We start from the raw sequence: 14,343 nt of genomic DNA, 5'->3' as shown, positions 1-14,343 counted from the left end.
ACGGAAAGTACCTCGTGTGGTCAGGCTGCTAGAATCTGGTTAGGATCGAGCTGGGGATGTGCGCAGTGACCCAAGAAAAAATGACAGCGCCCTTTGGAGTTCGATCAAGAAAAGAGAATTTAACTTATTTGCTTTAATGTCAGCCTGTTAAGAAAAATCACCTTCCACGTTCTCCTTTTAGCCACCTTTTCTGTTTCCTAAACCAACCTCATCGGTCCCAAGTATGATCCCAAATTACGTGTCCAATATCTCTGAGTGACAATGATGAGCGATCTCCTAACTCATCGCTTTAACTCAAGACAAAATGCTTGTTCTTCTCTCAGTGGATGATTACAAGCCAGACTTCTGCGTTCATCTGACAACTGCTAAGTGCTCTTTATCCAACAGGCAGTGGCATGACAGCTCCTTTGCTGACAAGGGCTCACCGGCCAGGGACAGCGTGCAAGAGGCCAACTACCCCAACAGGGGCACACCCAGGAGGTCAGGGGCTTCTGAAGCCGAAGGTGCGCCAGAGCGCAAGCGGGGGCTGAGGGCCGCCCACAGAAGAAAGTGTGAAGCAGCAGTAAGCCGAAAACCCACGGCAGGAGCGCGCAGGAGGCAGGCAAAGGCTCGCTCCCGGGGCCACACGCAGTTCCATGTGGGCCCCAGGCCATGCGGACACGGGACGAAGGCTGAAAAGACCAGCAGGGCGAGAACCTCTAGAAGCCTCCTGCACACGGACTCTTAGTCGTCTCAGACTCACTGGAGAAAGAGGACGAGAATATAAACGAAGAAAGCAAAGCAATAACTTCCGGAATCCCAAGCCCAAACTCTTGGACAAAAGACCAAACTTGCTAATAACGACTTCTGGTTTCAACATATTCCGAATACGACACATATAGCTCTGGCCACTCAAGGGTTAAGAACAAAGCAATTAAGCACGCAATCTACATCAAATGCTAAGTGAAATGCTAACAGGGACTTTTTATTCCATGGCTCAAGCAGCTTTGTGTCCTGGACTCGCTCACCAGGGATCACTCCGTGTCAGGGCCACAGGTCCCTATGGCCCCGCTCAGAAGCCCTGCCGCAACTAGCCTGAGGCCAGCACACCGCATGCCTTCTTCAAAATGCCGGGCTCAGAGCCAAACGCGGAACAACCTTGGGAAGCCACGTGGGATGAGTGTGCACCCGTGTCTCTGCGCGGACGTCTGGTAAGAGACCTTCTCCGTGCTGGGGTATACAAACTCCCGAGCTCTATTTGGGTAAAGAAGACGAGACAGAACAGCGTACATACTAGAAGATCTCATTTTCTTCTTAGCAAAACAAAATTCAAGCATTAAGCCTGAGGATTTGATTATAAAGGACTTCTGTTTCCCAAGTTACTTAATTCTGGGTCCAGAATTTTTATCAGTGCATTACTTTTATAGTACGGAAAAACCTGTTTACCTGCAATGCTTTATGACAGGTAGAGCTGAACTAAAATTGTGAAACTGACTGTATTTATTCAAGAAGTTCTCATCACAGTGACTACCACATTTATTCAAATCCTATCTAGGTCTGAGCCTCTCTCCAAAGGAGTTTGCTTCCCAAAGACTGCATGCAACAAGCACATTAATAAGATAGAGCATAAAAAAGGCCTTGTGGAGGGCAGCCTGATAACAGCACTATTTATGGGCACTGGCAATACGAATTTGGCAAGGCACAGCTGGGAGGTCTCCCCATTCACACCCACGTGAGGGACAGGCTCAGATAGGAGCACATTTTAAAAGACAGCTCCCGGAACCCTACTGACATCTAGTGCCTCATTCTCTCCACGTTCATCCAAACATCAGTCGAATCTCCCAGAACCTTTCATGTTTCCTGATGAATTCTGACTTAACAGTAAAGAATTAGGTACTTTCACACATAAAGAATTATGTACTTAACAGTAAAGAATTATGTGCTTTCACACATTAAACGGGTGACAAGTTGGGGAAGGCCTGAACTCTCCTAAGCTTCCTGTCATCAGTCACAGAAAGGGTCAGGGTAAAGGGCAGCTGCTTGACACAAGGTCATGTGGGGTCACCTGAATCACTGATTAATGTAGTACATCAAGTGGATATCCAGTAAAAATAAGAAAAAGCGCTACTTTAAAAACCTCTTTTCAATAGAAAACAAAATTTCAATACAAGTGCAACACAAAAATATCTATGACAACTGCAAAAATACAATGTACCTTTAGGATCCATTTTTGAAAACATGGTACGAAAGCCTTATTTTCGAAGCCTTCAAAGGGCAAATGTCAGATTTAATAAATCCTACACAGCACGAGTACACTTTTAAATAGTTACCCAAAGAAAAGTACCTTTTTAGGAACTGCTCGTATTTCAAGGCACCAAGTCAGAATGAACCGGAGAGAGCGTCCGTCAGGTACATGCGGGGGTAAGGCTGCTCCTTTTCAGACAGACAGGAAGGGAGTCCGTGACACAGAAAGTGAAGAACAAAACATCTCTGCTTTCTTAAAAAACCAATTAACTGTACACATCACAGTGCTAGCAAGATAAACATGATTTGCGGCCATGTTTGCGGAGTCAAAAAAATTTTCAAAATGAATGCAGGGTGGGAGAAACACAAAAAAAAAATAATAAAAGAACTATAAATTCAATAGCATTATTAGCCTCATCCTAAATCTACCAAAGATAAATCTCTGCTGTGTTTCATAAAGATACCAAATCAAAGTATACCAAACAAGAGGGTAATTATCCAAAGCCAAGGAACAAAAAGCCAAAAGATGGCACTTGTCCACTAACACTGTGTATTATTCTCAAAAAGGATTTCAAACTGATGGAACTCCAGTTCAAGATTCTAAGCAAATAAATACACATGATTAAAAAAACTTTAAAAAAGGTTCATATAATAAACGTTTATTTTAGGACTACTCTTGTATAACTCAGAAACAAAATAATGCTAACTCAAAAAGCAAACTAACAAATGAGCACAACGAATCCACCGGCTTCTCCAAGACTACAGCTACATTCTGGATGCAGAGTGTCCAGCATTCTTACTGGACATTTTTACTGTCCAGCAGTGTCCAAATAAGCATAAAATCCACCATCCTCTCATTCAGTGTACCTGATGTGAAAGTTAAGAAACCCACAAACCAGAGAGGGTGCTGGGATTCTGCCCACCAACCCGTGGCCAACCTCGGACCACCTGTGCAGCCATCACAAAAGGGCTGGGGAGGAGGTCCTTAGACTTGTCACCATTAGCCCAATGACATTCTAAGAAGAGATCAGGGGTGTACCTTTCTTTTTTGTGTCTTCCTTAATTTTCAAGTGGACACAGTGTTCTCTTCTGTCCGTGAGCTGCAGTCTTTGGAGAAGGTTTTGTACCTCAGAATCACTGTTGGGACAGATCACATTGAAGGCATCTCCAGGCTGATAGGAAAAATCTGTTTTCTAGAAAACAACCAACATGAAAGAGGAAAAAAAAAAAAGTCCAAGAGTTAAAGAGTTTTAGTTGTGGGGTAACAAAAGCATGTCTTTTATTATATGATCCTTTAAAAATATGAATTAGAAACAAAATGATTCTAACTGCAAAAAACAAATAAGCCCAACTGAACAAATCTATTTTTTTTTAAGATTTTATTTACTTGACAGCGACATAGTGAGAGAGGGAAAAGAAGCAGGGGGAGTGGAAGAAGGAGAAGCAGGCTTCCCACCAAACAGGGAGCCCGATGTGGGGCTCAATCCCAGGACTCTGGGATCGTGACCCAAGCTGAAGGCAGACACCTAACAACTGAGCCACCCAGGTGCCCCCGAATCTATTTTCATTACAAATTATTATTTTTTTAATTTTAAGTAATTTCTACACACATTATGGGCCTCAAACTCATAACCCCAAGATCAAGAGTCACATGCTAGCCAGGCACTCAAAGAGTTACTTTAAAGAAAAAAATTCCAGTTATCCAGTGTTTTGCTTTAAATCATTTCAGTATTTTTTACAATGTTAGTTAAAAGCTTTCTCTTTTAAGGTGTCTCAGTAAGTAATGTTTTACCAATGTTAAAACCCCTCTTATAAAAACATCCATGATGAGGGAGAGAAACCATTTAGGGCTGTCTGCACTGGTTCTCAATTTCCTCTCTTTAGGGAAAGAAGACGGGTCGGAGATGACACTAGTTTTCCTTACTGAGCACAGGACACTACATACAGCACCTGGCTGGGCACTGTGCATGAAGGAGGGCTGGACAAGCCACCCTCCACTGCACGGCTATTTATGGAGGACTGCAGAACGAGGGCAGCATCCGGAGAGAGCCTCTGACCACACGTGCTCCCAGCCCTGGCCTGTGAAGGGCACAGCCTGACCCCACCTACTGGCCAACCCTCACCACTTTATGACAAAAGTATAGAACAGAATAAAAAAACAAATGTTTTGGTAGACAAAGAATATTTAACAATATGGATATTAAAATGCGGAATGTGGAACTACTCAACAGTATGTAAGCAAAACCACCTGGTCTTGATGCTTGTCATTTGTTCCCCATGAGGGGTTCACTGAAATCTACACACACAGCCCTGACACACCCTTTCCTGCAAGCACAACCCTCTTCCCAGGACCTCCATCGAAACACACAGCTGAGTGACTCCGAAGACGTAACTCAAGCTTTACTGAGATTACAGGATGAGCAGGTGGCTTCTTAACCAAGGCCAGTGGTTTGGGGCAGGGGTGGGCTTGTGGACGGAGGTGAGAGGCAGCACGTGAGCCTCCAAAGCTTCTGGAAAATGTTTCTATGGAACTATGTTCCTGGGGGGTGGGGAGCGGGCCATGACTTCTTCCAGAGTCTCAAAGGAATGAGGCCACCACTGTGAAAAATGCAGCATTGTAGGCCCGTCTGGCCTGAGCTCTACTTCCAACTACTGGCTGACCTCGGGTGAGCAGGGGCCTTCTCAGGACTCCTCTCACACCAAAAATGCTGCTCTGACTCCATTACTCTTCCGTGGCTTACTGGGTAAGAGAGCAACGCTGTTCTTTCAAACTGAGTCACCTGCAGGGTCACTCCTCATGTTAAGCCCCTTCCTGAAGTGAAAAAAATGGGTGTGAGGTGGGAAGGAAAAATGAGGGGTCAAGAGTACGGACGCCAGAGGTCCTGTAGAGGCGCTCACGCAAGTCTCCGTGCTTCCTGACAACAGCGCGGAGAGATAAATTCTGTAACTTACTGAAATGTCCAATTCCACCAGAAGAGTGGTTTTTATGGCATCATTTGTAGTCAGTTGAACTGCCTTTGAAATTGGAACTTGAAAAACTGGATCCACTGAAGTCACAGATGCTTGGCTTTCCTCCTTGAGAAACAAATGTGATAAAATATTACTAAATACAATTTTCCATTTTACTTGCCATTGCTTCACTTAGTGACCAGGTAAGATCAATAGGATTTTATAAAACGTCGTAGATATTTAAGTATTCTTATCTAAGGCAGATGGCTACACACATAGGCCTCTCAATCTTTCAGAAGAGATAGCTCATCCATATCTTAAACTCCTTGACTATCATTTGACTTAAACTCCTTGACTAAATTTCTGGAAAATATATATTGAAAATAACAGATACCAGAATTTTCCTGTGAAGGTCTAAGAGTATTCCAAAATAAACCATGCAAAAGGAGACCATATGCATGCACAATTTCCGGAAGGAGATTCTAAAAGGAAGGACATATTTAGGGCTGGAAGACGCCTGAAGAGAGGTTCACAAGAACCTGCAGAGTGGCGGGCCCTGGTGCGGGAATGTTCCACACCTACGTCAGTCAGTACAGGAGCCACTAGCCAGATGTGCCTAAACCCCTGAATTCTTAGTTTTATTTTCATTTATTTGAATTCGAGTGGTCACACATGGCTAGTAGCTTTTATATTAGATAGCATAGGTCTTGGGAAACCGCAAAGAAACCCAATTCGTTGCACTACGTCTACTTCTTTTCTAACTTGATGTTTCTAAGTTCTGTTGAAGACAGAAACATACAAAATGCTCATCAGTTAACACTGGTTAAATGGCTATGTGGAAAAACTAGAAAAAGGATCAAACTCAGGGCCTGACAGTCATGACATATGGGGCACTGGGAGATGCCACCTAAGACCGACCTCAGCAAGGCTGCTGGTTGTCAGCAGATGGCCCTCAGCTAGCTCAGAGTCATCTGAGAGAGTGACCTCAGCATTCCCAGGTCACACCTCCTTTCAGAGGCAGCCCATATCCAATGGCTCATCGAGGACTATAAAGGCCCAACCCTTTGCCCCAACTCAGGACAATGCTGAAGGGCCATCCCAGCTCTGGAGAACCCTGTTGAGGCTAGCCGGGGCCTTTGCTGGGACACATCACAGTGCACTTCTTACTGTGCCCACTCCTGCTCCTGTCCTCTCCATTCCCCAAGGTGAGGATCCCAAGGGGATAACCTAAGAAATAATCACGCAGTTCGATTCAAAGGAAGCCAGTCGGTGACAGCTGGTGCTAGCATGGTTTCGAGGAAGGTGCTACATGGGAGTCTGGAGCTGCGTCACCCACCTGGCTGACAATGAGCACACGACACTGGTGACAGTTGGGAGAGAGGGAGCACAAGGTGACGACAGTGCAAGAGCTAAGTGGGATGATACACCATAAGAGGGAAGGCATTAGAGTATACGCAGTAGCTGGTGCTTGAGATCTATGGGGAAATGGCACTGATAAGGCCTGCAGAATTGTGGGCATTGCCAGCCTTCCATGATACCTCTGGAGAAAACGCAAAAAAACTGAGAAAAATTAACCAACAATTAAGCACTAAGTGTGAGCCAGAGGACAGCTCTGTAGCACGTGAAGAAGCTGCTCATCTCTTGCCTGCTAGAATGCTAAGGCCTGACTTGGACAGGCAAAGAACGGCCTGTGGCAGCTGGGAGAGGGACATGTGGGTTAAAAATCTTGAATCCCTAGATTTCCTTGAACCTGCTGAGCCTGCACAAGTGACTACTTCTTCCTATGAAGAGCAAGAATGTCCTCCTTGCATTCAGACCTCCGTCCTGCGAGACAGGCCCATATCCCCACTCCTGCATCCCATCTCCTCTCCTGGCTGCTGGGCCAGTAAAGCTTAAGTCACGACACACCAGGCCTCAGATGGGCTGGTCCAGCTAAGGCAGGAGAGGGGCTGTGCTCTGAAGAGAGTGCAGGACACAGCAACCGCACCCGCAAAGACCAGATGGAACGTTGAGGTCCCGGGCCAACAAGCGTAGGATGTCAACCTGGACAGAGAAGTTTTGCTCACGGGGAGCACTACCTCAGGATACTGGCTTTAACACATTGGCAACAGCCTCTAGAGATGGTTACGAGGCCAAGCAGGAAGCTCAAGTCCACACTAAATGAGGAAGAACTGCTGACAGTTCCATGGCCAGCACCAGATGACCGGAGTAAAAGGCTCAGAGAAGTGGACAGAGTAGAGCGGATGAAACTATGAAGAGCCAAAACCTATGGGACACTGATGCTCCCTGGAGGGCCCAGAGCATACTCCATTGCCAAGGCCGACAGGACAGTGCTGGTGAGGGGCACCGACATCATGGAGAAGTTCAGGGCTGGCCGCTCTGCTGGCCACAGCTAACAGACTGGGCCAAGAGTAAGGGGAAAGGCGGTCCACCAAAGAACAGAGGGACGTGGAAGCACTTAGTCAGCAAAGTCCTGCGGGGTGTTGGAGAGAGGCAGAAGTATCCCAGCAGGAAGGCTGGAGGGGTGGCTGAACGCAGTCTCCCATGGGTAGGGGAGGTGGTGGGGGAGACTCAGCAACATCGCAGAGATCACACTCGGTAAAGTGCTTTCAGGGGGTAAACATACACTGGGCCAAGGGGAATACCCAGATACTCCAGGAACTGCTAGAGGAGGGTCCAGCTATGCTGTCACCCAGGAACCCAAAGTGTCATCATGGGCCACATACTAGAGTGGGACCTACAGGGCCAGGCTGTAAACGGGAATCCTGGGCCAGGTCTGGTTCCACGGGTCCACTCAGTTCTTGGCCCGTGGCTAAGGGCTGTACAGTGGAGAGGCCAAGAGGAAGCCTCTAAATTTGACGCTGTCCTCTCCGCTCACCCAAGTAGAAAGTGAAAAATACTCCATCCTGAGGAATGGCAGGTATCAATACTATATCAATACTCCCCCTAAAAATGTACAGGACCAGGGACGGTCTCCATCTAACTCACCAACCTGGTCCTCGCACGCAACCGGCTGATGCTGGGGGAGAACAATGAACCGCAAGGAACACAAGCAGTAGCCCAGTGACGGCCTCCACGTCAGATGGTTTCCTTTGCTAGAGCGGATTAATATGGCCTCAGGCACAGGGCATGTGGACAGAGTGAGCGCTGGGCTCTTTTCCATCTCTATCCCTACAGAGGACCACACTTTCACTTGGAACAATTTCCATTTACCATTTTGCCACCAGATTGTGCTAATGCTCCTGCCAGCTGTTTCAGGACAGCCTGAATCAACGCAGAACATCTGGACCTTCAGCAGAACGTCACGCCAGCCCACGACATTAGGAACATTATGCTACCCACTACCCACTACCGACTCACATGCAACGTGCAAAGTGGCCAGTGTGTGGGAGTTTCTGGAAAGGCCCAGGCCCTGTGCAGACTGAGAGGCCAGTGCTCTAAGTAGTTTCCAGGAGTCCGGCAGCCTGAGGCACGTCAGGACGCCCCCCCCAGTACAGGACACACTAGTGCGTCTTGTACCTCACTTCCCCTGGAGAGCGGGAGAAGAGCTGGTAGGCCCTTCAGGACCTGCAAGCAGCAGCACTTTCCACACCTGGGATGACAGTGCCGACCCACGCACCCGGTGACACAACAGGCAGCCAGCTGTGAGAGGGGCCCCAAGCAGGAAAGGGCTGTGCGGCAGGTCTGAGCGATGGTGTGGACGAGAGCCCCTGCGGCCTGCACCACAAGATCCAGAAACCCCACAGGTTATGAGACACCAGCGCTGGGGAACTGACGCTGTGGGGAGCGGGACTGGCTGAGAGGACATGGAGGCTCAATGCCCGCTCTGCCCAGTGCTGCTTCCTCCTCCCCTTCTCAGTTCCCTAATGTGAGGATCCCAAGAGGACGCCCCCAAATCTTTTTCCAACCCCTTGTCATCTAAGCGTATCCCTTGAGCAGATGTACACGAATACGCATTAACTGGGTGAGATCTTAATCTCTCTCCACCACATTACCAGCACTGAAGCCTCTTAAATGACCTGTGCCATACCCCAAGCCTTCTCAGACCCTCCTCCTGAAGCGGCCCGTCGGACAAACCACGTTCACGTGCCTCTGCCACATGCACTGTCCTTGCGGCCTGCAACGGGGGCTCTCACCCTGCCCATGCCACCCCCACCCGCTGTCCAGCCAGAGGCTCACTCATCACTCCCACCTACTCCCAAGCCTGAAAAAATGTACTTACCCTAAGTACCTCGCTTAACTAAACAATTTGCACAATAATGGAGCGTAAGTGGAAAACACCTGACAGCTGTTTCTATAAACACGTTTGCCTGAATGCTCTAGGAAAACACCATAAGCAGATGTTAAAAAACCATTATCCTATCAGGTGCTGGCCAACAGTTCTAACAGGCTAGACAGTTGTACTTAAATTGCTTCTAAAATGTCTCGCCTTGCTTCATCAAAATAAGAAATCAAGAAACAAGAAATCGCAATCCTGCGCCGTGGGGAGGTTTATGGGAGACAGTCCACGGGGAGCCCCACCGTGGGCCACTCTAGAGAAGGAGGGCGTGGCTCTCCGGAAAGACGGGCTGCGGTGGAAACCGAGTCTCGGCCTGATGGAATAAGTGTCAGGGTGCCACACGCTGGCAGTGCTGAGGAGAAATGAGTTGTTCATCAACTTAATGCTCAAAATTTAGAGACTACTTTAAGGACACTTCTTTATTAAGAGAAAAAACACACCTGACAAAAAAATGACTTAATATAGGCAAAAACCAGGCTGTAAAATGTCACCAAGAAAAAGAATAATCCCCAAAGTGGAGCACCGAGGGCACAAAGCCTCTGCTGGAAAAGCGATTCTGCTGTGAAGTCACGCTTCAAGTGTAGCTGAGGTCATTTCCTGAGTGCCCACACCACCTGCCATCCCCCGACCCACATCGAAATGAAGAAACAAATTAATTCTCCAAAATGACAGAGAAACTGAGCTCTTAGCCACTCCTGCTTCAAAGACAGAAGTGACGTTATGCAAGCGCTTCTGCCCAGGCACTTTCTCTGGAAGGGGCCAGACAGTAACCATCTCAGGCGCACCCGCCTCCAGGGACCCCCACCGCGAGCCCCGCCGCGGTGGCACAGAAGCAGCCACGGGCCGCACGGGAACGGACGCGCAGGCCTGGGTCCCAGTAAGCCTTACTTCCGAGGCACGCACCTGCCCCACAGGCCGGCTCGCGGACCCCTGCTGCAATGCAGGAACGACGACGAAGCGGCTGCTCTGGGAAGCGGACGTTCTGGAGCCGGGGCCCGGGGGGAAGCACTTACCCGGCCCAGAGACTCCTGCAGGCGCACGTGCAGGTACTCGGGCGGCGCGGCGGGGGTGCTCAGGGCCGCCTGTGAGAGCGGCGGTTCCGAGCGGGTGAGCGAGGACTCGGACTCCGACTCCGCCGCTGGAGCACCTGACAGACTTCCGTCCGCTGCATTCTGTCCCCACGCCTCAGAATCCCTTCTCCCTGGATCACCTAATCTCAGAAGTTCAACTTGTGATTCAATGTGTCGTAATTCTGGTTTCAGAGGATCCATCCTTCGGGAGGCATCCAATGCCACCCTGAGAGCGCCGGTCCTCTCCGCTTTTCCTCTACTGGATGTAAAGTGTTTCGTGAGGGCAGCCCAGAGTCCATCAATCCATGGCTCCACCACAAGTTCTAAACTGGGTTGTTGCAATAAAAAAAGAAAAAAAAAATGCCTAAGTTCTCCATTTAAAGACAAAATCATGGGATAATGGCAGTCTACTTGGCAGAACGCTATGCAAATGTTAAAAACAATAAATATAATGACTATTCAGAATACAAAACATACCTATGATTAAGTTAAAAGCATTACAGTGTGTTCATCAGAACTTCAGCTGTAAAAAAATTGAGCATAGATAAAGGTCAGAACCGAAATGAAGCCATTTCAATAATAAGTAACAGGAATGGGATTGCTCTTAACTTCCTAAAATATAGTTGGTACTATTTTAAGAAGTTGTAATTTTAAGTAGGCCTGTGAAATTCTGATGAGGCTAACAGGACTTATCCCAAATCCAAGCCTACTCTAGTATCACATGATAATTACATATGTCAAATGCAACATCATTTCTTCCCCCTAATTTAGTGAATTTTTTTTCCCCTACAGATTAAAATATCACCAAGAAATCCCTCTGGATTAATGCTAGGTATTCTAAGTAAAGAGTTCAAACCTTGAACTGGTTCTGAACATTTCTGATGAAATTTTCAGGGCGTCTGAACACAAGAGAAAGAAAACCTAAGATTCCTGTAGGAAAGCTGAATGAATCATAGATAAGTTTTAGAATCTGGTAGCATATTTACTACAGACAAAGTAGGGCAAGCCAACAATAGTACCCCTATATTCCCTGAACGGAGAAACTTTAACTGAACAAGTAAGAAACCATGCATCAGAATCTTGGAAATCACAGCCTTTTCATTTTTAATCACAACTCAAAGGAGGAATCAAGTAAATCCTAATTCATAAAGTTAAATGACAGGAAAAGGCACATTTCAGACTTCTGTCTTATTAGGACTCTGGCTACAATCTCATTAGAACACATACATCCGTCAGAGCCTTTGGGAAAGCAAGGACATAAAACTCTGGGTTCAGCAATGACAGCTACATTTAAAACGCCATCTTCGCAGCTCAAAAATATTAAGTCGCTAACACCTCCAGCAGGAGAGCTAATGTTCACGGCACACTTACAACAGGGCAAGTATTACTCTAAGAGGACAACCTGCATCAAGTCATTTGTTCCTCCCCCAAATTTTCCACGATACACACTATTATCCCCTCTCACAGAGGGAGAAAGTGGAGCACACAAGTAAGTAACACGACCAAGATTTCAGTGCTCCGTGAAGGCGGTTGGTTATCAAGAATCTGCAGGCAGGCGACTGGACCCCACTCTGCATCCTTGTCCCCATCAGTGTGGGGGCTGCTACACTACACCAGGGTATCTCCTTAAAAATAATTTTAGAAGAGGGCAAACTCAAGAGAGGTAGTTAGGCTGAAAATTGATGAGCTACAGGTTGATAAAAAACACTTTCAAGAATTTTAACGCTGGATCCAGTAAACGAACAGGGCAACGGAAAGACTCTGAAGAGAAGGAAAATGTGGACTCAGTGACAGGCCCAGTGGGTTCTGTAAGAAGTTAGCAAGCACATGGCTCATACAAGACAATAAATAAAGGCAACATGACTCTGGCAAAAAACAAAAAACACACACAAAGAAATCAACATAAAGGGAGACAAGACTAGAAGGTGAACACGCGAGGCAACACGGCAGAGCTTCGTCATGATCAAGAACATACGCACTGGGCCGTGGGAAAAGACCAGCGCGTCGCCCTCACGGAGCATGACGGAGCGGAGGGTGGGCTAAGCAGAAAGAGAAGTGTTTCCAGTAGACCCGAGCAAGGTGGTGCTATGCAGAAAAGCGCGGCATGTGCTGAATTTGTCGTCATTCATAAACAAAGATCAAGTGGGTGAGAATATGCACACCACGTAGGAAAAGAAAAAAAAAGGTCAGGTGGTCAGCTGTCATCTGCTGAAACAGCCAGAGGCTGAATGATAAACTTAGTTGTAGGACAACATCTATTCGATCTCTGAATAAACACATCAAGAGGATTTCAAAGGTGGCACAGAAGGTGAAATGCTGAGCTGTAAAACCACCAGTGAACTAATGGAAATAGGAATTATATTTCTGGCTGGCATGAGGGCAAGCGGCCATTAAGACGGTAAAGAGAGAGCCAGGGAACACAGTGTGCCGGCGCGTGAACGCTTCTGGCCTGTGCTCACTGCCAGGGATGCCGGGCGTGATGGGAGGCCTCCACGCGAGGACCCGCATCCAGTCCCTGTGTGTGCACAGCAGAAAGCCAACACGCAGGCTATCAAAGTTCCTAAAGAACATGCGGACTTCTACAAATGCCTCCACATTTTGTTGACAGAGCTAACTATCCCAGGGCATCTTTACAGATGTCTTCTCTTAGCAGAATCTGGAGGCACTGAAAGTCAACAGAATATGGAAATCAAGCTCTGGCTGATCTTTGGTCCTAGGGCTAAAAAAAGCTAGAAAAAGGAAAATAACTTTCAAAATAAAAGCTTCAGTGCTAAATCAAAAGTCATCATATTTCATAAACTCACAAGCTTTCATACAGTACAGAGAGGGACTGACTGGAAATGTGGAGGGGAAGCACACTGCTCTTACCCCACGCTGTCATCCGCATGGCCAGTGTCGTAGAAATGTCTGGCACCCAGCTCCTGAAGTCGCTTGTCAATGATCTTCCCGCCGTTGCAGAAGTACGTGTATTCGGAATCACCCAGCCCTAGGGAGCCCAAACGGATTATCGGTGCACACACAGTAAGGTTTAAATTTAAAGAAGATATACAGAACAAATATTTAAAACAATACCATTCTATGCTCTGATTAATAATGCACACCTTCATGTCTCCCGAGGTTTTCCTTGGGTAAATACTAAGTATGCAAATATTTGCCTTCTATTTTACAGTATTACAGTAACAGACCCATCAAAACAGAAACACTTCTTGGCCACTGTTAACAAATACTTTCACATTTTTGTTTACATGAATCTGTGAAAAAATATGGAAATCTTAAAAGAATTAGATAGGTTTAAGAAAAAAAACATAGTATCTGTATTTGCAGACTTCTGCTCTCGTGCACACAGGTCTGCAAACTACATGCTGTGGGCCAAATACAACTCCTGGACTGAGCCACCCAGGTGCCCCCTGGACTGTCTTTATAAAGTCGTGCTGGAACACAGCCAAGCCCATTTGTTCACATAGTTTAGGGCAGCTCTCCAGTTGCAACAACAGAGTTAAGTAGTTGTTACAAAGAACACATGGTCTGCAATGCCTAAGACAGTTCTCTTCTGGCCCTTTATTGATTTTACTGACCCCTAATTGAGAGTGTAGACAAGTACGTCTGCAACATAATTATTTCCTGTATTTCTGTGTTAGGTGAATTAGGAACTCCTATGTTTCCTGACAAGAAAATGGACTAACATTTTCATACTTGGTTAAAAATTTAAGGTTAAAAGTGTTAATTTCTCAGTTGTTTAATCATCTCCACATACTTTCATAAAAAGAACAGGGTAAGCAATTGTGGTGGGCATGGGAGGGGGGGTCCATAAATGGCCTAACA

The 14,343-nt window shown here is 46.8% G+C and overlaps 1 protein-coding gene across 3 annotated transcripts in view; it reads right to left on the bottom strand.

The window, feature by feature from the left end:
- Positions 1-14,343, bottom strand: part of MTRR (5-methyltetrahydrofolate-homocysteine methyltransferase reductase) — a 28,394-nt gene that overhangs the window by 10,806 nt on the left and 3,245 nt on the right. For all 3 annotated transcript variants that reach the window (XM_032861859.1, XM_032861861.1, XM_032861860.1), the window contains 5 exons: positions 13,390-13,507; positions 10,465-10,849; positions 5,176-5,298; positions 3,263-3,416; positions 2,324-2,412 (listed from right to left, as the gene is read on the bottom strand). In XM_032861859.1, the coding sequence (XP_032717750.1) occupies positions 2,324-2,412; positions 3,263-3,416; positions 5,176-5,298; positions 10,465-10,849; positions 13,390-13,507 (869 nt within the window). The remainder of the gene's footprint in view (positions 1-2,323; positions 2,413-3,262; positions 3,417-5,175; positions 5,299-10,464; positions 10,850-13,389; positions 13,508-14,343) is intronic.

Source organism: Lontra canadensis, unplaced genomic scaffold (assembly GCF_010015895.1).
Source record: "Lontra canadensis isolate GAN:19392208 unplaced genomic scaffold, GSC_riverotter_1.0 scaffold22, whole genome shotgun sequence".
NCBI lineage: Eukaryota > Metazoa > Chordata > Mammalia > Carnivora > Mustelidae > Lontra > Lontra canadensis.
This window is presented reverse-complemented; position numbering and strand designations above follow the sequence as displayed.